Source organism: Mustela lutreola, chromosome 1, assembly GCF_030435805.1.
Source record: "Mustela lutreola isolate mMusLut2 chromosome 1, mMusLut2.pri, whole genome shotgun sequence".
Classification (NCBI taxonomy): Eukaryota; Metazoa; Chordata; class Mammalia; order Carnivora; family Mustelidae; genus Mustela; species Mustela lutreola.
Genome location: NC_081290.1, coordinates 176,738,884 through 176,763,387, shown reverse-complemented (window position 1 = coordinate 176,763,387; position 24,504 = coordinate 176,738,884). Strand labels below are relative to the sequence as shown.

General features: G+C 45.9%; 1 protein-coding gene across 5 annotated transcripts in view; it reads right to left on the bottom strand.

Annotated features, from left to right (window-relative positions):
- Window positions 1-1,268: 1,268 nt before the first annotated feature.
- Window positions 1,269-24,504, bottom strand: part of DYNC2H1 (dynein cytoplasmic 2 heavy chain 1) — a 256,619-nt gene continuing 233,383 nt past the window's right edge. For all 5 annotated transcript variants that reach the window (XM_059179365.1, XM_059179368.1, XM_059179382.1 and 2 more), the window contains 4 exons: window positions 24,329-24,438; window positions 23,101-23,182; window positions 18,087-18,203; window positions 1,269-1,839 (listed from right to left, as the gene is read on the bottom strand). In XM_059179365.1, coding sequence (XP_059035348.1) covers window positions 1,681-1,839; window positions 18,087-18,203; window positions 23,101-23,182; window positions 24,329-24,438 — 468 coding nt within the window. In that variant the 3' untranslated portion in view covers window positions 1,269-1,680. The remainder of the gene's footprint in view (window positions 1,840-18,086; window positions 18,204-23,100; window positions 23,183-24,328; window positions 24,439-24,504) is intronic.

Below are 24,504 nucleotides of genomic sequence, written 5' to 3'. Positions count from 1 at the left end.
GTGGTCCCACACCAGCCTGCAAGTCAGCTGGAGTCACAGGAACCCTACGCTGTCCCTCACCTCCGCGCTCGCCATCCTAGAACTCCCACTGGGAGTTATGTGCCTGTGGGATGGCGGCTTCTGCCAAGACATCATGCTATTTTTGCTTTGATCTGAAATAATCGTATCAAATGCAAATTATAGACAAATCTCAATGAACTCTTGGTTGAGGTTATAAGAAGTTGAGGGAATTAACTTTGATGACAACACACCCAGCAAATAGACTAGGAAGCTTGCGAATGAGGGAGCTCCGAAGGGAATTCCCTCAGAGTGTGGAATTCTAGCTCTGACACCTCATTTTTTAGGCTCACTTAAAATGGTGTTCATTTCTAATGGCCGGTGTTCTGTGCGAACTAAGAAAGCAGCAGGTGTGGGCTGGAAGACCAGAGTCCCACGTTTTCCATGTTTGTCTCCATCCCTGTGGCTGCAAACACCGGGCCCCAGATTGTGGCACCCCCGGCTAGGCGGCAGGACAGATGCAGAGAAGGGGAGCAAGTGGCCGACGGGCTGTGTGCCGGGAAGGCGGCTTCTGGAAGGTACTGTGTCCTGTCTGTATCCACAGTGTTCTGGCCAGAAGTGGGTCACACGGTTCCCCTGCTGAGGCCGTGGCCCCTGCACACTTGGCAGCTCCTCCTTTCTCCATGGCCTGGGCTTGCAGAGACTCGGGAAAACTCTCGGTTCACCAGCCGTCTGCACACAGACCTTGTCCGGTGAGGCCCGAACCCCAGGCTTCAGGAGGCTCCCCGCTTGGCACAGCCTGCCGCGGGGACTCCCTCAGCCCCAGCATATGTCATGGGGCTCTCCCACTCTTTCTTCTAGCCTAGCGTACCCTCCTGTTCAACGTCCCCACTTCAGTCAGTGCGGTGGTCTGGTTGGGGTTTTGGTCTCGTGATAAGACCCGTGAAAATGGTAATACGAGAGCAAGTATTTAAGATTTCTGAACCCAATTCCAATAGCTCAGAAACTCCAAAACCACAACATATATTTATTTAAGCTTCCAGCCATTGTAGAATTTCACTGTTTCATGGACAAAGATTGTAAAAAAAAAAAAAGTCAGCTACATGAGAAATGATAACCCCTCATTGTTTAATGACTCCATCTGTAAAATTCTTACCCTGGTTTCTATGCTGTTATTCCCCATGTCTTCTGGATGACTTGGAGATGCTGCATATTTTAACCAAAACAGAATATATTTACGTGTTTAAAAAGAACACAAATCTAAACCCATATATGACTGAAAAAATTAATGGTCTTATATTTTATTAATTGATATAAAGTTACAATACCAAAAAATAGCCTCAAAAATTAATTACTGATTCCTTAGATATAATATTTTCAATCTCGTACCTACAACATTAAATTTTTTGAGTCACTGGAAACATGAAATTGCCTCACAAAAATACTTAATGTTTTCAAGGGATTTCAGCATTTTAGCATGGACCCTATGAATTACTACTTTTAAAGTTGCACGTGCTGTCATGACCCATGAAAATAAACCCCAGTGAGATCAATAACACACAGTGGGCGACCACGGGACAGTTTTTGAACTAACAGTTTAAATGTAGACTGACCACATGTTGATTTAAAGTTGAAGTAGCAAATGTTTCTTTTTGCTGAAACAGCTTTTATTATCCTAAGACTCTACTGATTTTTCAGAAACAAAGCCGCTCCACACTGAATCCACTGGTCTTGGTTGCCACCACACGGGACGTCGATGTTGGCTACGACGCGGTCCCTCTCGGCGCTCGTGTACACGGGCAGAGAGATGCACTCGTCGGGGGAGTACGGCCCATATGCGCCCTGCAGAGAGAGACAGACAATGATGAACTAAACACTCCCCAATGGTAAGAAGGAGTAGTTAATTCTGAAATCTTTTAAATAAGAACTAACGAGTTAACTCCACAGTCCAGCTGTGGTGAGTCAACTGCCAGCCAGCTGTGCAGCATTCATGGTCCCTGAAACTTGAATCGGGAGCATGGTGAAGACCATCCTACACATCCAAACCCTTCATCTCTAAATGTTTTCTTTTTTTTAATTTATTTTTAAATTATGTTTATTAACATGTACTGTATTATTTGCCCCAGGGGTACAGGTCTCTGAATCATTAGTCTTACACAGTTCACAGCACTCACCATAGAACATACCCTTCCCAATGACCATCACCCAGCCACCCTATTCCTCCCCCAACCCCCCCAGCAACTCTGTTTTATGAGACTAAGAGTCTCTTACGGTTTTTCTCCCTCCTGATCCCACCTTGTTTCATTTTTTCCTTCCTTGCCCCCCACAACCCCCCACGCTGCCTCTCAAATTCCTCATATCAGAGAGATCATATGATCATTGTCTTTCTCTGATTGACTTATTTCACTCAACATAATACCCTCCAGTTCCATCCACGTCGTTGCAAATGGCAAGATTTCATATCTGTTGATGGCTGCATAGTATCCCATTGTGTATATACACCACATCTTCTTTATCTGTTCATCTGCTGATGGACATCTAGGTTCTTTCCATAGTTTGACTATTGTGGACATTGCTGCTATAAACATTCGGGTGCACGTGCCCCTTTGATCACTACATTTGTATCTTTAGGGTAAATACGCAGTAGGGCGATTGCTGGGTCATAGGGTAGCTCTATTTTCAACTTTTTGAGGAACCTTATTTATTTATTTATTTTTATATGTCTCAAGTCATCTTAAGTAGCTTTCATGCTTTCTCGTATGTGTTACAAGGTCGTCTTGTACATTTCCTGTCTCAATAATCAAGTTAGTCATTCTGAGGATCTGTGATCCTTTAAAGAGAAACGGTATCAGGGTTTGTAATCTGGGTGTGGCGAATGATTGCTCATGCTCGGTCTCAGGGGAGTCTGTGACTGGAGCTTAGAAGCATGGATTTGCTGAAGAAGAGTATCACCAGTTCGTAGTACTTCCAATTCACATTTTGGATTAATGTGTTTACTGAACTTACATAATTTTATTCAACTGATAGATTACTTCTCGGAGTTGAAGTGAGACTTTGAGGAGAAGTTAGACTCGTTCTAGAATTTTCAAATGGAGTCTCAGAAACCCAGCCTCAGATTACCATTCGCTGTGGTGATCTGGTTGGCGAGCAGCAAGCAGCCAGACACAGGCCAGCTGGAAGAAGAGTTGGGCATGTACGAATATGACACCGAAAGCCCGTGTCCCACGGCTACTTGCAGGAGAGCGCAGGCTCTCTGATATGAGAAGGGCTGGCAGAGCTGGCAGCCCACGACAACACACAGCCACAAACCAAAGAAAATAACAAAATGAAATATCAGATAACAGGTTGACTATGTTCTATGTATTTCGCAAGTATGTTTTATTAGCTTTTTCTTTTTTTCTTGAAGATTTATTTTTAAGTATTCTGCACACCCAACGTGGGGCTCGAACCCACAACCCTGAGGTCAAGAGCTCTTCCACTGGAGCCAGCGGGGTGGCCCTGCTGCATTTTTCTCATTAGTTTACGCACAGAGTCCAACTAACTTATTCTAACACATCAGGGTTTTGTTTTTGTTTTAAGAAAAGGAGCTATTAGGAAATCAGAGTTTTAATGCACAAAATAGTGACACAATTTAGCAATGCAACTCCAGAAAAATGAAATCTCTCGAAATAGCAAACAACCACTTGCCAGCAATGAGTGTTCTGAACAGGGTTGTTCGGTCAAGAATGTCGGTGGACCATGCACACCGTGTCAGGAGAGATACCGGGCTCATCGTTTTCAGTGACATAACGCTAACGACACGCTTCCATCCTAAGTGTCTGGGGGACAAAAGTCACAGAGGAAATGTGTTCATAGTCACTGTTCTTAAACCAGAGTGCGTACAAAGCTAAGCTGTAGGCATAGGTCTTCTGATACCTTGATATGAAAATATTATCACCCTGTGTCATGTAAAGATTATTTTTGTGAGTGGCTTGTGGAACCCGTTACCCTCGTTGCCCTAGGGATGGACGGATTCTGAATGAGAACTGTCTGCCGTGGTGCCTGTGGGCGGGTCTAGGCCTGGGGGTTCCAGAGGCAGACAAGCTTAGGCAGCATTTTTACTGGAAACACGGAACAGAAGCCGAGTGACTTCCTGTGCAATGTCAGAACAGGGTGCCCCCTCCCACAGTCGACCTCCTCCAGCCAGGCTTCCCAAACCACTCCATCAGACGGCAGCTCTAAGGGAAGAGTGGGGTGCAGGTCCATGAAAACCTGTGGGTGAGGGTCTCTGTGGGACTACTCAGAATGGGTGATGTGGCGCTTTCTTCAGCAAAACAGAGATCCCCCTGCTACTCTAGCACACCCGCAGGCCCGGTGGGACCAACTGGACACTGCGTGGGCCACCCATCCTCCAAAACCAGGCTGAGCTCCGAAAACCAAGCTCCTGCTCTCAGTTCTTAGAGGCTCCTCCTGGCCAGAGTGCTGGGAATGACCTGGTCTGGGCTTGCCTTCTCTACCGACACTGTGACACGGCTGCAGGGGCACAAGTGTCCACCACATGTTGTGCTCACAAGCGCGAGTACCTCATGTCCCCAACACAGCACCATCACAGTATCCCTGACTCTGTTCCCTGTGCTGCACTTTCTGTCATTCCCTAACCTGTCCACTCCCCCAGGCCCCTGCCCTCCGGCAACCCACCATGTGCTCTCTGTGTTTTCTGGATCTGTTTCTGGGTTTTGTTCATTTGTATCTTTGATTTGTTAGAGTCTACATCTACGTGAGATCATTCAGCGTGTGTCTCTCTCTGACGTATTTAAACTAGCAGAACCCCTCTAGGTCCACCCATGTTGTCACAATTGGCAGGATCGTATCCTTTTTCGTGGCTGAGTGACACCATTGTCTAGAGAGACAACATCTCTGTTCACACACCTCTGGAAGAGCACGGGGCTGCGTGTATGTTTCTCACATTGGTGCTTTCATTTTCTTTGGGTAAATGCCCAGTAGTGCAACGCTCGGTCACAAGGGAGTTCCGTGTTTGTAATTTCTGAGGTGCCTCCACACTGTCTCCCACAGTGGCCACTGACATGCCCACCCACGGTGCATGGGACTTTCTCCACAGCCCCACCGACACTTGCTGTTTCTTAGGGTTTTGATCATAGCCATTCCGTCAGGCATGCAGCGATGTCTCGTTGTGGTCCCTGATGAAATGCGACGGATTTCTGTGTACTGATTTTGTACTCTGCAGTTTACCGAATCTGTGGACCTGCTCTAGTAGTCTTTCAGTGGAGTCTTGTGGGTTTCCTACATACAGCATCGTGTCAGAACCTGCAAACCGGGAGGATTCAACTGATTCCTTACTCATCCGGGTGCATTCTGCTCCTTTCTGTTGGCTGACTTCGGAGGCTAGAACTGCTGGCTGTAGGTCGAATAACAGTAGTGAGAGTGCAAGTCGTGGACCTGCTGCTGACCCTGAGGAAGGCTCCCAGTTTCTCCCCGTTGAGGATGAGGTGCACAGTCAATTTTTCATACAAGGCCTTCATCAGGTGGAGCTCTGTTCCCTCTGAGTGTCCTTGTTGAGGGTTTTTATCACAAGTGGATGTTGTCCTTTGTCAAATGCTTTCTCTCCACCTACTGAAATACCTTTTTTTAAAAAAATAACCTTTCTCTTATTGATGTGATGGGTCACCCCGATTGATCTGCAATACTGAACCACCCTCGCAGCCCTGGCATAAATCCCACTTGATTGTGGTGAATGACTTCTAGGATGTGGTGTTGGATTCAGTTTGCTAATATCTTGTTAAGGATTTCTGCATCCACAGTCATGAGAGATACTGGCCTGTAGCTCTCTTTTTTGTAATATCGTTGTCTGGCTTTGGTATCTGTGTGATACTGGCCTCAGAATGAATTGGGATATCTTTCCTCCTCTTCTTTAAATGTTTAGTGGAATTCACCATTGACACTGCCTGGCCCTGGACTCTTGTTTGGACTCTTCTGATAACTGACTCCATTTCTTGCTGGTCCTCAGTCTGTTCAGATTTTCACTTTCTTCATGTTTCAGTTTTGGTAGGTTATGTGTTTCCAGCAATTTATCTATTTCGTCCAGATTGTCTGATTGGTTGGTGTGTAAATTTTCACAATATTATCATATAACTGTATATTTTTTGTGGTGGTGTTATTTCTCCTCTGTCATTTGTGATTTTATTAACTTGCATCTTCTATATCTCCCACTCTTTTTATGACTCTCGTAGAGATTAATACATTTGGTTAATCTTTCTAAGAACCATCTTTTCATTTCACTCATCTGTTTGATTGTTTTGTTTTGTTCCTTTGTTTTTTAGTTTCTATATCATCTATTCCTGCTTCAATTTTTATTATTTCCTTTCTTCGGCTGATTTTGGATTTTGTTTCTTCTATCTCTAGCTCCTTTAGGTGCAAAGTAAGTTATTCATTTGAAATTTTTCTTGTTTCCTGAGGTAGATAGTGTGAGCATCTATTTCCATCATAGAACCTCTATTTCTGCATTCCAAAAAATTTGGACTACTGTGTATCCTTTATCTAAATTTTGATATCATATTAATTACAATATAGTTAACATACAGTGTTACATTAATATCAGGGGTAGGATATAGTGTTCAGCATTTCTTTTTTTTTTTTTAATTTTTAATTATGGTAGTTACCACATAGTACATCATTAGTTTTCGATAGTGTTCCAATATTCACTGTTTACATATAACCCCTAGTGGACTGTGCAATCTGTGCCCTCCTTAATACCCACCACCATCGCCTCCAAAACCCTTTGTTTCTCAGAGTCCACAGTCTCTCATGGTTCCTCTTCCCCTCCGATTTCCCTGAAACCCTTCTCTCCATCTCCCCATGTCCTCCATGTTATTTCTTATGCTCCACAAGCAAGTGAAACCATATGATAACTGACTCTCTGCTTGACTTATTTCACTCAGCATCATCTCCTCCAGTCTGTCCATTTTGATACAGAAGTTGTGTATTCATCCTTTCTGATGGAGGCATAATACTCCATTGTATATACGGACCACATCTTCCTAATCCATTCATCTGCTGAAGGGCATCTTGGTTCTTTTCACAGTCGGGCGACCATGGCCATTGCTGCTATGAACACTGGGGTACAGATGGCCCTTCTTTTCACTACATCTGTATCTTTGGGGTAAATACCCAGTAGTGCAATTGTAGGGTCATAGGGTAGCTCTATTTTTAATTTCGTAAGGAATCTCCACAGTTTTCCAGAGTGGCTCCACCAACTTGCATTCCCACCAACAGTGCAAGAGGGTTCCCCTTTCTCCATATCCTCTCCAACACTTGTTGTTTACGGTCTTGCTGATTTTTGGCCATTGTGACTGGTGTAAGGTGGTGTCTCAATGTGGTTTTGATTTGAATCTCCCTGGTGGCTAATGATGATTTACATTTTCTCATGCATCTGTTTGCCATTTGTATGTCTTCTTTGGAAAAGTGTTTGTTCATGTCTTCTGCCCATTTTTTGACGTGATTATCTGTTTGGTGTGTGTTGAGTTTGAGGAGTTCTTTATAGATCTTGGATATCAGCCCTTTGTCTTTAGTGTCACTTGCAAATATCTTCTCCCATTCCGTGGGCGGCCTCTTTGTTTTGTTGACTGTTTCCTTTGCTGTGCGGAAGCTTTGATCTTGATGAAGTCCCAAAAGTTCATTTGCGCTTTTGTTTCCTTGGCCCTTGGAGACATGTCCTGAAAGAAGGTGCGGTGGCCGATGTCGAAGAGGTTACTACCTATGTTCTCCTCTAGGATTCTGACGGATTCCTGCCTCATGTTGAGGTATTTTATCCATTTTGAGTTTACCTTTTTGTTTGGTGTAAGAGAATGTTTGAGTTTCATTCTTCTATACATAGCTGTCCCAATTCTCCCAGCACCATTTATTGAAGAGACTGTCTTTTTCTCACTGGATAATCTTCCTGCTTTGTCAAAGATTATTTGACCATAGAGCCCCTATCTGGGCTCTCTACTCTGTTCTACCAGTCTATATGTGTCTGTTTTTGTGCCAGCCAAGCTGTCTTGGTGATCACAGCTTTGTAGTAAAGCTTGAAATCCGGCAATGTGATGCCCCAGCTTTGTTTTTCTTTTTCAACATTTCCTTGGCAATTCGGGGTCTCTTCTGGTTCCATACAAATTTTAAGATTGTTTGTTCCAGCACTTTGAAAAATGCTGGTGAAATTTTGGTCGGGATGGCAGTGAAAGTATAGATTGCTCTGGAAGTATAGACATTTTAACAACATTTAGTGTTCTGATGCATGAGCATGGAATGCTTTTCCATCTTTTTGCATCTTCGATTTCTTTCATGAGTGTTCTGTAGTTCCTCGAGTACAGATCCTTCACCTCTTTGGTTGGGTTTATTCCCAGGTATCTTATGGGTTTGGTGCTACGGGAAAATGGAATTGATTCCCTAATTTCCCTTCCTGTATTTTCATTGTTGGTGTATAAGCAAGCCACTATTTCTGTACATTGACTTAGTATCCTGCTGATGAGGGAGCAGGAGGCTGGCTGAGGACAAAGCAAAAGCTGGCGCCTTGCACCCCCTCTTCACCCTTTCCCCTCCATAAGTGTAGCATCCCTCAGGCAGCCCTGACTGCCATGAACAATAAGCAAATGGTTAACTTGCAGAGCTCACAATCCTGCTAGACAGGAGTCTCCCTTGGCTTACAAATGTTCTAAATCTCACTAACAAAGACGACTGATAGCAGGATTGTGACACCCCACCAAAAAGTCTCCCAAAGATCTTAATGTTAATGGCTGGTCTAAAACAACATTGAGCAAGGGCAAGGCCTCCGGCAGGCCTGGAACATCCTGGCACCTTGTAGGCCCTCTTTAGCATATGAAAACTCCACTGGAACCTCCCTTCCCCTCACCTTCCCCCAACTGCAGGGTACATAACCTGCCATCCCTCACAACCCGGGGCAGCAGCTCTTCCTGCCCACGGGTCCTGTCCCCGTGCTTTAATAAACCACCATTTTGCACCACAGATGTCTCAAGAATTCTTTCTTGGTCATCGGCTCCGGACCTCAGCCCACCAAACCTCACCTAGGTTCTAGAACTTCATCACTGCCACATTACTGAATTGCTGTATGAGTTCTAATAGTTTGGGGGTGGAGTCTTTTGGGTTTTCCATATAAAGTATCATGTCATCTGCAAGGAGAGAGAGTTTGACTTCTTCTTTGCCAATCTGAATGTCTTTTACTTCTTTTTGTTGTCTGATTTGTATTGCCAGGACTTCTAATACTATGTTGAACAAGAGTGGTGAGAGTGGGCATCCTTCTCATGTTCTTGATCTCAAAAGTAAATATCCTTCTCAATGAGGAAAAACTGACAGCCTTCCCTTTGAGATCAGGAATTCGACTTTCTGCCCTATGAATTATGGTGTATTATAGTGTGGTTTTCCTCAGGTTCATCTTGTTTTGATCTCTCTGTGCGTCCTGGACCTGAATGTCTGTTTCCCTCCCCAGGTTAGGGAAGTTTTCCATCACTATTTCTGTACATCAGTTTTCTGCCCCTTTGTCTTGTTATTCTCCTTCTGGGGCCCCTATAATATGAACATTTGTTTGCTGGATGTTGTCCATGCTATTCTCTAACCTCATTTTTAAAAATACTTTTTTCCTTTTTATTGTTCAGCATTCATCCTGCCTTCTAAATCACCAATCCTTTCTTCTGTGTCTTCTGGTCTGTGGCTTCACTCTAGGGTGTCTCTGTCGACGCTGTCACTGAGAGCCTCCACTTAGTCTGGTGGGTTTTTTTATGGTCATTACTTTAAACCCCGTATCAGATGTATTGTTTTCCTCGGTTTCATTCATTTCTCATTGTGGGGTTATGTCTTTTTCTTTGCGTTGGAACATCATCTTCTATCTCCACATTGTGCCAGACCTTCCGTGTGTCTCTGAATTAGGCGACAGCTAAACTTAGGAGAGCGGGCCTAGACTAGAGTGGATTGTGAGTGTGTCTGCTGGTGGGAGCCTTGTTGGGCATGGGCTGGGGTCATGGGGCCCTTGGAGCAGGGGCTGCAAGGTATCCCGAAGAGCAGCTGAAGGCAAAGTGGTGTGTGGGCTGGGGGTGTCCTGGGGTCCTCTGTGAGGGAAGCCCCGTCACGGCCACTCAAACTGAACTGGTTGCAAGCCGGGGTTGTTCCTGGAGGCTGAGCTCAGGCAGATTCTGGCACCCGGAGTGGAAGCTGGTGCAGGTTGGGATGTTCCCGGGTTCCCTGTTCAGGGCACATACTGAGGGTCACTCACTTGATAGGGCTAGGGGCTTGGTGTTCTGTGGTGCTTCACCTTGGGGCTGCCTGAGGGGGCAGCAGGAGCCAGCACAGACAGTCCAGGGGGTCCTGGCAGGCTCGGTGCAGGGGCTCCTGGGCATCGGTCTCTGAGGGCTCTGTGCTGGCGTGTTCTTGGGTACGTACTACACGCCTTTGCCCCCTTGGTGTGACAACGGGTGACTTGGTGACTGCAGAGCGGGGGCATCTTGGTGTGGATAGTGCTGGCACCACAATCTTGGTGTGACTCCGAGAACGACGTGGGCTGGGAGCCCGGGTCCCACCGAGGGCAGTAGGCTGGCTCTGATGCTTGGACTCTGGTCCCCTGTGCACTGTGAAAGCAGATGGGGGAGGTGCATGGTGTGCCCCCCCGCTTCACACAGGGTGTGGTGCAGTGGCTCCCCTCTCGGCTGGCAGGACCTTTTAGATTCTCATTGCTTTTCTCAACTGCATCTTTGTTTCTGCGGGCCGTGACATGCAGCCTGGGGTTTTCTTCCTTCCTTCGTCTCGTCCCTCGCACTGTTCTCTAGCTGGTCTCTGCAGAGGGGGCTCTCTGTGCCATTCTCTGATGCGTGCACAAAGTTGTCATGCCAGAGCTGTTTTTCTAATTAAGGCGTTTGTAAAGTGAGGTAAGTAAAATAGGATGGAAAGATCAAATACGATCCCACGGAGCCATCATTCTGAGTCTTGTAACGTCATGTTGCTTTGTGAACAATGGGAGACAGACCGGCATCGGCCCTAACACTACGTTTCTGATTTGCGTTCGGTTTCTGGCCAACTGTGTGCGAGGCCTTCAGGCCATTTTCTTCTGCGTTGTCACTACCCACTTACTCTCCGTGCTCTGATTGTGTTGCTGGGCTCCTCTGTACACATCCTCCTTTTTTCTCCATTTAGGTCACTGTATGCTTTTAATTTTGTTTTCCAGAGAATTAACACTTAATTTGAACCCAACAGAATTAAGCTCTGCAATCATACACAACTTATATGTTATGCTTAAAAACCCTAACCAAACTCCAACCTTAACTTCTATATGCAATTTTTCAGTTTTGTTCACATACCTATTAAAAGACTGGAGTGAATATTAACTACTCCCTTCCTAAATCCTGGAGACAATGAGGCTGACAGGAGGCGGAAGGGGATACTCTACAAAAACAGTTGCTCTTTTAGGTCTCAGAGCCATGACTGCCAATTATTCCTAGAGCCTAATTAGTTACTCTGTTGCTTTTTATGTTTTCTAAAGGAATTTATAATTATTAGAAAACTCAATGCACTACTTTTTCTTCTAGTAAGCAGTATAGAAATAGATGTTACATCACATAGAGAATCAAAACTTCAAAGTCTATTCACAGATATTCATACTTAAGATTTTAAAATTGTAAAATTGTGTTAAAAGTCATGTACTTCATCTATAATTTTTTTAAAGGCAAATGTCTCCCAAGTTCCAAAGCGTTTCAGTAACTGATGGTCTTAAAGGGGGGAGATGGTAGTAAGTCTTCCCTCTTGTGCTGCATCTGTGATGGTGATGGACAAGGACGCTGACCTCGTGTCTGCAAGGGACACTGCACAGAAGCTCTCTGGAGAGCAGCTCCCCCGACGGAGCTGAGGGCGGACTGGACACGGCAGCCAGACCCGAGGGAGGACGGGGTGCAGAACCAGGTAACATAGGGAAGCACAGTGGGGAGGGACAGTACTGAGGGGCCACGAGCAGATTCCTCTGCCCTGGGGCGCAGAAAAAGCGCCGTAGTTTGAAAGGTCAGCTGGAATGGACAGAAACCAGGCCTGGACTCCTGCCCACCAGGGGGCACCTGCTGGAGCTCTCTCCGTGTCAGGAGGCTGGGGAGACCATGGTTTAGGTTCCCTCCACCTTGACAGCAGAGAGGGCAGGGTCCGGGGGCCATAGCAGCCCCCCGCCTCAGCAAGCCCCAGGCCCCCAGCCTGTTGCAGCTCCAGACACACGGGGTCACAGAGGAACAGCAGCAGTTTAAAAGAGCAACTGGTATAAGAAAGATCCAGCCTGAGAATGTCTGCCGCACGGTGAGGAGCTGCTGGAACCCTCTGTGGGTGGGAGAGGCCCTGACAGCAGGGCAGGAACACGGTCCATAGTCACAACGTGACTGTGCCCTAGCTCACCCGTCTGACACACACGGGGACACCCTTAATCAGTGGTCACCGTGTTGACAGAGGGGCAGACCCCCTCCAGCCCACACACACTGCAGGTGACTTGCCACAGCACAGCCCAGGACAGATTGCCCAGGCTACCCCAGCTGCTCCGGCACCAACCGGGCGCTCTCTGGGTGAGGTGTGCTGGGATGGCCCCGGCCTTTGTCCACAGTGACTGGGCAGCCCCAGCACAGAGGGTCCCAGACTTCCCAGCCAACACTGCAGCCAGCCCACCCCACCGTCTACACAGGGCATGACCACCCCTAAGACCCAGTTTGGGAGAACTTGCCATCTGCCTAACTGATCGGAACACACAAAGTCAAGCGAGACGAGGAAACAGAAGACTATGCTCCCAATGAAAGAAGGCGATAAACACCTCAAGAACCAACTAGAATGGAAGCAAGCGAAGTAATGGTCGCAGAGATGCATACCGGACTAGAGAGGAGAGTAGATGAGCTTCGACAAAGAGAAACTAGAAGAACCAATCAGAACCAAGGAATCCAATAACCAATGAAAAGTACAGTGGGAGTCAACAGATGAGAGGACGCAGAAGAATGGGTCAACTGTCTGGAAGACAGGGCAATGGGAAACACCCAATCTGACCAGGAAAAAGAAAGGACGTTTAGAAAATCAGGTTAAGGGATCTCCTGGACAACATGGGCATTCCAAGGGCGAGGAAGTTTAGAGCTACTCTTCAGTAAGCTTTCTGCCCCTTTCCCTCTCTCCTCTGAGACCCTTGTAACATCCAGGCTCAGGAAGCCCAGAGAGCTCCGGAAGAGATGAATCCATGGAGGGCTACTGCACGAAACAAAACAATAAAATGTTGAAAGTTAAATATAAAGACAGAATCTTCAAAGCAGCAAGAGAGAAGCAACCTAGTTACACACAGGGAAACCCCAAAGGCTAGAGGCCACACTGGAGGCACAAGATACATACTAAGTGATCAAAGGAAAAAACTAGAACCAAGAGTCCTCCACACCATGAGTTTACCTTTCAGAACTGAAGGGGAGAGAGAGTTTACCAGAGACACAGATCCTAAAGGAGCTGATCACTATTAAACTGACTTTAAAGAAGTACTTTTAATATTTATTTTGAGGGGAAAAGGAAATACCTTAATCAGACAAAATTATGAATGAAAAAATTTCATCAGTAACAGCAAATATGTAGTGACGAGTGGAAAGCAGTGATGTAAAAAAAGCTAGTATGAAGGTGTGTACAGAAAACATCAAGGGGCTGAGTAAAAATGAAGTTCTTTTAGAAAGTATTCAGACTTCATGAGACCTTCAGATCCTATATAGGAACCTCACAGTAACTGCAAAACAAATGTACAAGAGACACACAGAAATTAAAGGGAAAGTCAAATCTAATGCTGTACAAAGTTCTGTACAAAGTGTTACCAGGAGATAGAGCAAGAGAAGATGAAAGAAACAAGGAACAACTACAACCAGAAAAAGATCAACAAAATGGCAATAAATTCTTATCAATAATTCCTTTAACTGTAAATGGTCTAAATGCTCCAGTCAACAGACATCGGGAGAATGAATGGATATAAAAGAAGACCCACCTCTGTGCTGCCTGTGGGGGACTCACTCCAGACCCCGAGACACCTACACCTTGAACATGAAGAGTTGGAGAAAGACAAGCCACGAAGACAGTAGTAGAAAACACCCCCGAAGTAGCAACACATACATCAGACCAAACAGAAGTTAAAGCAAAGGTCGTAGCAAGACAAAGAAGGTGCTGCGCAGTGATAACAGGATCCAGCAAGGGCGAGTAACGGTCATGAGTATCTATGCACCCGACATTTGAACACCTAAATGCAAACGTTAACAGAGATAATACAGTAATAATCAGGGACTTTAACACACCCCTTACATCCACAGAGATCATCCAGGCAGAAAACCAAAAACCCATTTCTGTGTGGGGCACGGGATTTTCTGTAGACGAGATGCCCGGTTAATCCACAGAACAAGTTTAAGTATACTGAAGACTGAAATCATATCAAGCTTCTTTTTTGACCACAAAGATATGAACTAGAAATTACCAGGAAAAACATGAACGAAACAAACAGGTGGGAGCTAAACCCCATGCTACTAATGGGTCAAAGAAGAAACCTAAAAGGAATAAAAAACTCACAGAGACAAATGGAAATTAAAAAACAACAATCTGAAAACATCGGCACAGACAAAGCAATTCTAAAGGAGGGCAATTTACAGTGATGCAGGCTGACCTCAAGAAACTAGAAAAACCTCAGATTAACAATTTAACCTCACACCTAAAGGAACTGTAACAGAAGAACAAAGCTCTAAGTTAGTAGAAGAAAAAAGTAAAGATGAGAGTAGAAGTCTGTGAAATATGAACTAGAAAAAAATAGAAATCAATGAAACTAAGAGCTGATTTACCTTTAGATGGACTCCGAGAGAGAGAATATACGCCATCACCCCTGAAACAAGGAACGGCCGACACCTTAGAAATACAAAGGACTTTATGATACTAGTACGAAAAACTATTCTAACACACTGGACAATCTAAAGAAATGGAGACAATCCTGGAAACATCAAACCTTCCAAGAACGAATCAAGTAGTAGGACATCTGAACAGACTGAGTACTAATAATGAAAGTGTGAATCAGTAATCCACAGTACTCCGAACAAACAAAAACTCCCAGGCCTGATGGCTTTCCAAGTGTAGTCTACCAAACATTTAAATAAGATTTAACATCCTCCTCAAACTATCCCAAAGAAATCAAAGAGGAAGGGAAGCTTCCAAAATCAAACCAGCTGTCCTGACAGAAAAATCAAAGACACTACAAAAACAGAGAACTACAGGCCAATATCCCCAAAGAATATAGATGCAGAAATCCTCAACAAAATATTAGTGAAGGACATTCAAAAAGACATAACGGTCACTCACCATGACCGAGTGGGATTTATTCTGGGGATGCGAGGACGGTTTGACGATCTGCAGATCATGCAGTGCCAACACCATGGTAACAAAATGGAGGCTAAACATCACACGATCATCTCAGTAGATGCAGAAAAAGAAAAAAAAAATTCAACATCCACTCCTGATAAAGACTCCTGGTTAAAAAAAAAAAGGGATTTAGAAGGAACATATGTCAATATAATAAAGGCCTTGTAGGACAAACCCACAGCTAACACCATACTCAGAGGGAAACAAGGTTTTCTCTCTAAGATCAGGGACAAGAGGTGCACTCCTGCCACATTTATTCAAAGTGACACCGCCAGTCCTAACCACGACAATCAGACCAAAGAAACAAATGCCACCCAAGCCAGTAAAGAGGTAAAAGTGTCGATGTTGGCAGATAATGTGATAGCAGAGGTAGGAACCCTACAGATTCCATCAAAAAAACAAAAAAAAACCACATTAAAACAAATGAATTCAGTGAAGTTGCAGGACACAAAATGAATATACAGAAGTCTGTTGCATTTTTACACACTAATAACAAAGTAGCTGAGAAACTTAGGAAAAAATTCCATTTATAATTGCACCAAAATGAAAAAAATGTCTAAGAAAAATCTTAACCAGGGAGGTGAAACCTGAGTGATGTAAAGCCCATAAAGCTCTGATGAAAGAAATTAAAGACAATACGAATATAGAGACACACCAGACACACAGGTTAGGAAAGTTAATATTGTTAAAATGTCCACGCTATTCAGAGTAACGTGCAGAGTCAGGGCAATCCCTATCAAAATACCCACAGCATTCTTCATAGAACTAGAACAAATCATCCTAAAATTTGTAGGTACCCACAAAAGACCCTAAACAGCCAAAGCAATGTTAGACGAACAAAGCTGTAGGTACCACAATCCCAGGGTTTGAGCTCTATGACAAAGCTGTGGTCATCAGAACAGTGTGAGACACAGATCAAGAGAACAGAAAAGCAAGCCCAGAAACAAACCCACGCTCATGTGGTCAGTTAATCCATGGAAAAGTACACAGGAATATACAATTAAAAAATGATCCTCTTTTGAATAAATGGTGCTGGGAAAACCAGACAGCTACCTACAGAAGAATGAAATTGACCATTTTCTTATGCCATTCACAGAATAAACTTAAAATAGATTAAAGTCTTAAATGTGAGACAGCATATAACTCCCCGAAGCAAACACAGGCAGGAAGCTCTTAGCAACACATTTTCATATCCATCTCCCGAGGTGAGGGAAACAAACGCAAAAATAAGCCAGTGGGACGACACCAACATTAAAAGCTTCTGCACAGCAAAGGAAACTATCAACAAAACAAAAATGCAACCTACTGTAGGAAAGGAGATATGTGCAATGATACATCTGATAAGGAGCTAATGTCCAGAACATCCAAGAACTTCTGTGACAACCCCAAAAACAAGTAAGATGATTGAAACAAGAGGCAGAGGATCTGAGCAGACATTTTTCCAAGAAAAGACACAGACGGAGACAGACATGAAAGATGCTCAATACCGCCCCCATCAGACACACACATCAAAGACTCACAACGAGATCTGAAGTCTCGCACCTGTCGGGATGGCCAGAATCAAGAAGACAAGAAACAAGTGTTGGTGAAGATGAGGAGAAAAAGGAACCTTCGTGCACTTTGCTGGGAACGCAAATGGGCGCAGCCACTGGAGACCGCAGTGAGGCTGCCTACAAAGTCAAAGTGGGAGCACCCGAACCATTCCCTGATCGCACTACTGTGTATTTACCCCAGAAACATAAAAGCACTAACTTGAAAAGATACCCGCATCCCTCTGTTGACGGCGGCATTCCTTACGACAGCCAGGACGTGCGCACTCACAGATGGCCGACAGGCGGACAGCACACGGCACATGGACGGACTCGCGGACATGCACACACATGCTCGTCCACATTCACATGGCCACAGAGAGCGAGCGAGCCCGCTACTCGGGACAAGATGGTAAACAGAAAGGGTGTTCTGCCAAGTGAAATAAGTCAGAGAAAGACCATGTGGGTTCATCTCTACGTGGAATCTAAGGAACAAACCAAATGAACCAATCAACAATACAGAAACAGACCCCAAATACAGAAAGCAATGCAGGGGTCGCCCGAGGGTGTGGGGGTTGAGGGGACGGGCAGAGGGGGTGAGGGAGTGCCAGGTGCCGCCTTCCAGTTGCAGAATGAGTCGTGGGGGTGAACGGCGTAGCCCAGGGCATATGATCAGTGGTACTGACCATATGGTGTTTTCGGGGGACAGACTGTGGCCCCGCTTGTGAGTACAACATGGCTGTGTTGTTCACCTGAAACTCATGTAACGTTATGTGTCAACCGCAGTATTTCTTCCCCTGCCTAATCCCAGCACAGGGACACAGCCTGCTAGGAATCTGATGTGTCTTAACCTGTCAACACTCCATGTCTGCACGGCTGACGTGGGAAATAAAGAACATACTATATGGTAATCCAGATTATCAATAGAGGCTTTTTTCCTTAGCAGGACATCCATTACTTAGAAATCAGAAACCATAATGTTATTCTTTCCATAACAAAACAAAGATTTTTAAATGCCCGATACATTTTAAGACTCATAAAGGATACGATATTTTGACTCTAAATTTGTTCAAACGCGGGTGACATCAGAAAGCAAACAAAAAATGCCAAGGCCGAGACTATCTCATCCCAACGGCGGCGTGGCCTTACCTGGGGAATCCAGCCCACACAGCAAGGGAGAACGGGAGACACGCTGGGGGAGTCGTGGTGATGTTCCGAGAGCCGGCTCCCATCAAAACTGCAGCCTTCCAGCAGCAGGCCGCCCATCTGTTGGGGAAACAAGCAAACCACTGAAAGCCACGGGCCGTCTGACGCTTCAGGAGCCGCTGTGCGCTAGCGAACGCCCCGAGGCCGCACATGCTCTCCTGACTCCGGACGCCACAAGATGACGGTCTCTGATCAGAGAATGAAGAAGGTGAAGACCGGGCCAGTGTTCACAGGACTTCTGCCTCTTGGACTGTTTATTTAGCAGATAGTTCAGAAACAGCTCCTTAAAATGTATTTAGCTACTACTGCAGGTGTGTCGATGTTAGATTAGTAGAAATATAATATAAATATGATGGGACATGACCCAAAGTTAGTCTTTCTCCAAGAGGGTGAGAGAAAAGTGTAATTAAAGGAGATCATGTGTGCCCCTTGCTTGGGGTTCTGATAGCATTTTTTGAAGAAAGGAATAAAGCTCCGAAAGTTGAAGGTAAAACACCCGTGCCTTGCAGAGCTGGGAGCGTAATGAAGAGTTCTCTTTCTCTTTCTCTACACTAACTTTGCTGTACATTTAGAGAATTATGAAAATAAAAATATAAATGTATTTCTGATAATATTAGTTTCATGTTTCTCTTTGAAAGTGTTCATCCTCTCAGTGTCTGCACTGTGAATCCAGCCGGAGCTTATCCAAAGGCAGCAGAGGTCAAGCCGGTCCTCTGCGTTCAGAGCCATATCTGTAGGCTCATAGTGCAGACTTGATAGAAAATACAGAATAATCTCTTCTCTTTAAAGGTTTTGAGAGCGAGTGAGCGAGCATACCCAGGGGGTGCAGGGGCAGTGGGAGAATCCCAAGCAGAGTTCACATGGAGCACGGAGCCCAACGTGGGGCTCAATCCCAGGACCCCCAGATCATGACCTGCGCCGAAACCAAGAGTCTGACACTTACCTGTCTGAGCCATCCAGGTGCCCGAAGACAGAATGATCTGATAAACATTACCTAGTACTTTCAGGTTTTATCAAGTGGTAATGGAAGTGCTCTGGCCTTTAAAGTCCAGAGAAGCTTACCAGAATGTAGCCGGGAGCGGGTTGAGAGAGCGTGGAGGTGAGGGGGTCATGGTGGGGTATGCCTGGACCAGTAATTCTGAAGAGCTAATTTTACAGCAAGATTGCTGCACCACAGGAAAGACAGACCCCTTGTTTGTTAGTGAGAGCGCTGATATAAGAACAGAATTATGCAAGACCTAAGTTTAATACTCTTTCTACTCCGGCACAGATGTGATGACACTTGGGCCACTTTGAGAGTTGACAAAGCATGGTAGCCTTGACAAAATGTTAAAATTTCAGAGTACCTGCTAATTTCAGCACTAGAATATCTCTAGGTTTCAAGCTGAATTAGTCTGTCTGGAATGTGTAGACACGATTCTCGCTGAGAGAGCCCCAACTTGACCTTGTAACAGGCGGCTCCTGAGACAGAGGCGCATCACTGCTCCTGCTAACGAGGAGCTGCCGGCTGAGGAAGCACACTCTCCGAGCCTTGTTTCATCGTCGGCACCTCTGAGCCCCAACAGCCATCTGGGCTCCCCCAGCCTCCCCTGGGCTGCCAAACTGCCCAGACCTGCCACTTCCAAGAAACACCTTCTAAATCCCCCCTCCTCTCTCCGCACCCTCCCTGACTATCCTATCATGAAATTTAAGGGTCACCGGTGGAATTTAAAGACCTCCTTACTCCTGAGAATGAAACTAAAATGTAAGAATGCCAACACGTGGGGCGCCTGGGTGGCTCAGTGGGTTAAGCCGCTGCCTTCGGCTCAGGTCATGATCTCAGGGTCCTGGGATCGAGTCCCGCGTCGGGCTCTGTGCTCAGCAGGGAGCCTGCTTCCTCCTCTCTCTCTGCCTACTTGTGATCTCTCTCTGTCAAATAAATAAATAAAATCTTAAAAAAAAAAAAAAAAAAAAAGAATGCCAACACGTAATACTGCATTGTTTGCATCGTAAAACAACATACAGGGGGTTGGAAAGGTCTCCACAAAGGTCCCCCGTGTTTCCCCTGCAGCTCTCCTTTAAAGGGAAGCGTGAACGAAGACAGGCTCAAAACATTTCCTGCATTGCTGAAAACGACAGTTTGGAGGACCTCATCAGTCTCCAGGCCGATGGATTTCCTACTGCTCAAACCAACAATTTGGCAGGCTTTACTCCTCCTCAGCAGAGTACTGAGCCAAGCACCCAGCCAAAGAGGCAGTCCAACAGGAGCAGAACACAAGACCAGAGAGACAGCCCAAGGCAGAAGAGAGCTCCCCCAGCTCCCACAGGAAGCGCGGCATGCGGGGACACTAGGTGGCCCGGCCTTCCCAAGCAGCCCTGTGGCACAGGAAACACAATGACCTGACTGGGCCGAGGCCTCCTCATTTGCCCTTTGGGGTGTGGTGGCCTCAGTGGTACGGGGGACAGCAGGGGGCTCCGGAGCTGCCGGGAAGGTCCCCTCCCTGCCACAGGCCAGCTCCAAGTGGGGACACGTGGGCAGCCTGTCGCTGGCAGACCCTGCGCCTCACAGCCCTGCTGGGCCACGGCAGGTTAGTAGCAGTAACGAGGACACCCTAGAGGAACACGGTCCAGGGACTGGGGATCAACAGACACAGGTGTTCTCTTAGGCAGGTCTGGAGGGTCGGGGACACTGACCGGTGAGGGGAACTACAGCCTTGCCTGAACACGTCCGTGGCTGACTCGGCCTAAGGTGCGGGAGGTTGAAAGAGACCTAGACACAAACGCACACCCTCCCACACACCTGAGTTTTCAGTCTTCCAGTAAACATTCTTAAACCCGTTGACAAATGAGACGACAAGGACTCAGATGACTCCATGAATTAACTGCTCAAAGTCACGTGGTTCTTTTTTGGAGAACTAAGATTAGAATACCGTTTTACTAACTATCCGCCTTTCCCCTACAATCTACAAAACATAACATAGAAGCTTGGGGTTTTCTGGTTGTAGATACTTTTACTCCTATGTTGTAAGAGCAGAGGTCACATGGTTCAGAAACACTAGCATGCTCTGACTCCGAATGTAACCCATTTCCCTTGCTGTTCATAGCAGTGAACATCTGCAGAATGAGGCCTGCACCATCCATGGGGCTCCCAGCAGCCCGAGACCGCACAGCCCGCTCGGGGCACGGCTCCTGGATGACAGGCCTGCCCTCCCTGTCCCTAATGGCTGGGCCAGAGTATCAGACCAGCAGCGACAGAGAAGGTTGTTCTTATGGGTTAGAGGCTCAGGTTAAAATGAAACACAATGGGATGAAAGAAAATCCTTCTGATGCCTTCAGCTCCGGGGGAGAACTGTATAGCCAGCTCTAGAGAGCCAAAAGAGAAAGATCCAGCTTGTCGTTGAGAGCAGATCTCTGGCACACCAGAAAGCCACTGCAGATGCTACAACCCCACCACAGGGCCTCTGTTACTAAAGGCCCAAACTCAACTGCCCAACGAGGGCTCAAGTGAGCACCCACCATGTAAGAGCTGTGGCTCGACGTATGTGGGATACAAACCACGAGAACAATGCCTAGTCTCATGGGACTTTCATTCCAGTGGACTAGGACGGACAACGAGTAAACCTAATAAACAGACTCTATAGTACGCCACAGAGCACTAGGGAAGTGAAAACCATGCACCAGGGAACCACAACTATGTAAACAGAACCTGTGAAAAGCCACTTGCCCAGGCTGCCTAAGAGAAAGAACTGGAGTCGGACATTTGGTTGACTTAAGACTGAATGCATGTGAGGCCCTGGAAGACACGGTGGGGACACGAGATGGGAACCGTCTGTGGGCCTCTGACACACCAGCCACCGGCCCCAAGTGCCGTGTCAGGGCAGCAGGCCACGGGTGGGGAGGTGGCCCCGCGTGCAGACGGGGACGAACGGCTGGAAGGGGCCTGGCTGCGCACCAAGGCTGCCGTCGCTGGGAGACGTTGCCACTGCAGACTGTGAACTGGTTCTGTTATTAACATGTGCATGAGTATGTTGCTAGAGTTACTTACTATTTTAAAAGTAATGGATTCTTTCACTGTGTCGTGTCATTAGTGTTTGATGTTGTGTTCCAAGACTCACTGTTTACGAAAACACCCAGTTCTCCATGCCCTCCTGACTGCCCATCACCAGCCTCACTCATCTCCCCTGACTCCCCCCCTCCTCTCCATCCCTTTGTTTCCAGGACCCCATAGTCTCTCCTGACCCATTTCCCCCTCTAAAAGCAATGGGGTTTTAACAGGAAAGCCACCAGAGAAAATTTATGCCACAAAACATGGTTTGAGTGGCTTTCTTTTTAAACACAGAGGGCTGGGGGCGCGTGGGTGGCTCAGTCAGTGAAGGGTCTGCCTTCAGCTCAGGTCATGATCTCAGGGTCCTGGGATCGAGCCCCGCATTGGGCTCTCTGCTCAGCGGGGAGCCTGCTTCCTCCTCTCTCTGCCTGCCTCTCTGCCTGATCTCTCTCTCTCTCAAATAAATAAATGAAATCTTTAAAAAAAAAAAAAAAAAAAAAAAAGCACAGATGGCTTGAATTTTACACCAAACTAATATACTCACAAACTGTAACCTCCATAAAAACAAGACTTGGTCTATTTTCCACAAACTAAACTTTATACTTGCTTTATTGTACAGTTAATATTTAACTGAATTGAATTTTAGAGCAAGAAACCTAACCAAACTTCTAGATTTGTATCATTTTTTACCAAAAACTACATTTTTCAATACCTTGTGTCCCTAACAGTCTTATTTTTAGAGTGGAAAGCATTTTTGTTTTGTCCAAGCTGCTTCATCCTAAGTCTTGACTTTGACTTTTCACATAGGAGATACGATATTTCGGCTAATCTTCCACTAAGATAAGCAAGGTCAGCGACGGGAGTTTCAGAATCATTATCAAGTTGGCAATATTATTACATTTAGGCCTGGATAAGCATCAGAATTACCCCTACCTTAATCTGCAGCTTTGCCTCTCGCAGCCGACCCTTCCACGAGGCTACGAACTTAAGGCTGTCCACCGAGCAGCCCATCGCCCTGTAACACAGAAGCAGCCAATGTTAGAAAGCATCTCAGGAACTGAAAAACAGTAAGGCTGACATGTTCCTCTTCGTTTACAACTGAAATATTTATAATATGCACAGAAGCAGATTTCCTAAATGATGCAGAGTCTTAGACCTCACGCCACATCTGTAAAGGTAACGGCCTACAGGGTCCCCTGATGCTAAGGCACCCAGGGCTTTGCCGCTCCATCCTCTGCCTCCCGCCGGACCACCACGCGGGAAGTGTGCCGTCGTGCTTATTAGTTGAACCAAAACACGGACACTTATGAGATGACCCCCAGGCACTACATACGGAAATCCCCCTGAATCAACACAGAACTAAATCTGGTTCCGTTTACTTTTCCAAATACCTTTTAGTCCATTCTAATTTATTTAAAAAATCAGTCTATATGATACGATTATCCAAGTGTGTCCTAAAAAAAAAAGAGCTTGATCTTAACTATCAAACCCTGCTCCTCACCAGTAAGCCTGGCCAGCATGTCTAAAAGAGGGGTCTGCAAAAATTAAAATGCTTCTGCACAGGGCCCAGTGGTCACCACGGGGAGACGCAACATGGCTGGCAAGACTGAGAAACCCCACGCGTACTGTTCTTTCCCGTTGACCCCTTTACCTATGAGTGGCTCCTCCGCCCACCCTATCAGACATGGCTTATCCAGGTCAATCACCGACAATTTAAAAATTAAATTTCATCTTTTCAATTCTAATAAAAATATCATAATTCTAAGCAATATTTTTCAAACTAAAAGTTCCCTGTTAAGAAATATCAAGTACTAGGAAATAACATAACTCCCTTGATTTAATAATAAGTTTCTTTCTTTCTTTCTTTTTTTTTTTTTAAGATTTTATTTTATCTATTTGTCATAGAGAGAGAAGCGAGAGCAAGCACAGGCAGACAGAGTGGCAGGCAGAGGCAGAGGGAGAAGCAGGCTCCCTGACAAGAAAGGAGCCCGATGTGGGACTCGATCCCAGGACGCTGGGATCATGACCTGAGCTGAAGGCAGCCGCTTAACCAACTGAGCCACCCAGGCGTCCCAATAATAAGTTTATTTCTGAACAACAACGCAAATGTGATTGCAAGCGCAGGAAGCAGAGAGAGAGATGCGTCAAGAGTTCGGCTCACCTTGCTGTCTCCTGGCGAAGGGCGTTGAGAAACGTGTCTGGGTGGAAGAGCTCTGACAGGTCGAGTGTGTCAGACAGAAGAGCCTGCTTCTCAGCCCTCTCTACCCAGCTCTAGAGGGGAAAGAATAAGACACACACCCATTTAAAAACTTTGTAAACATGGAAAACAAATCTGTT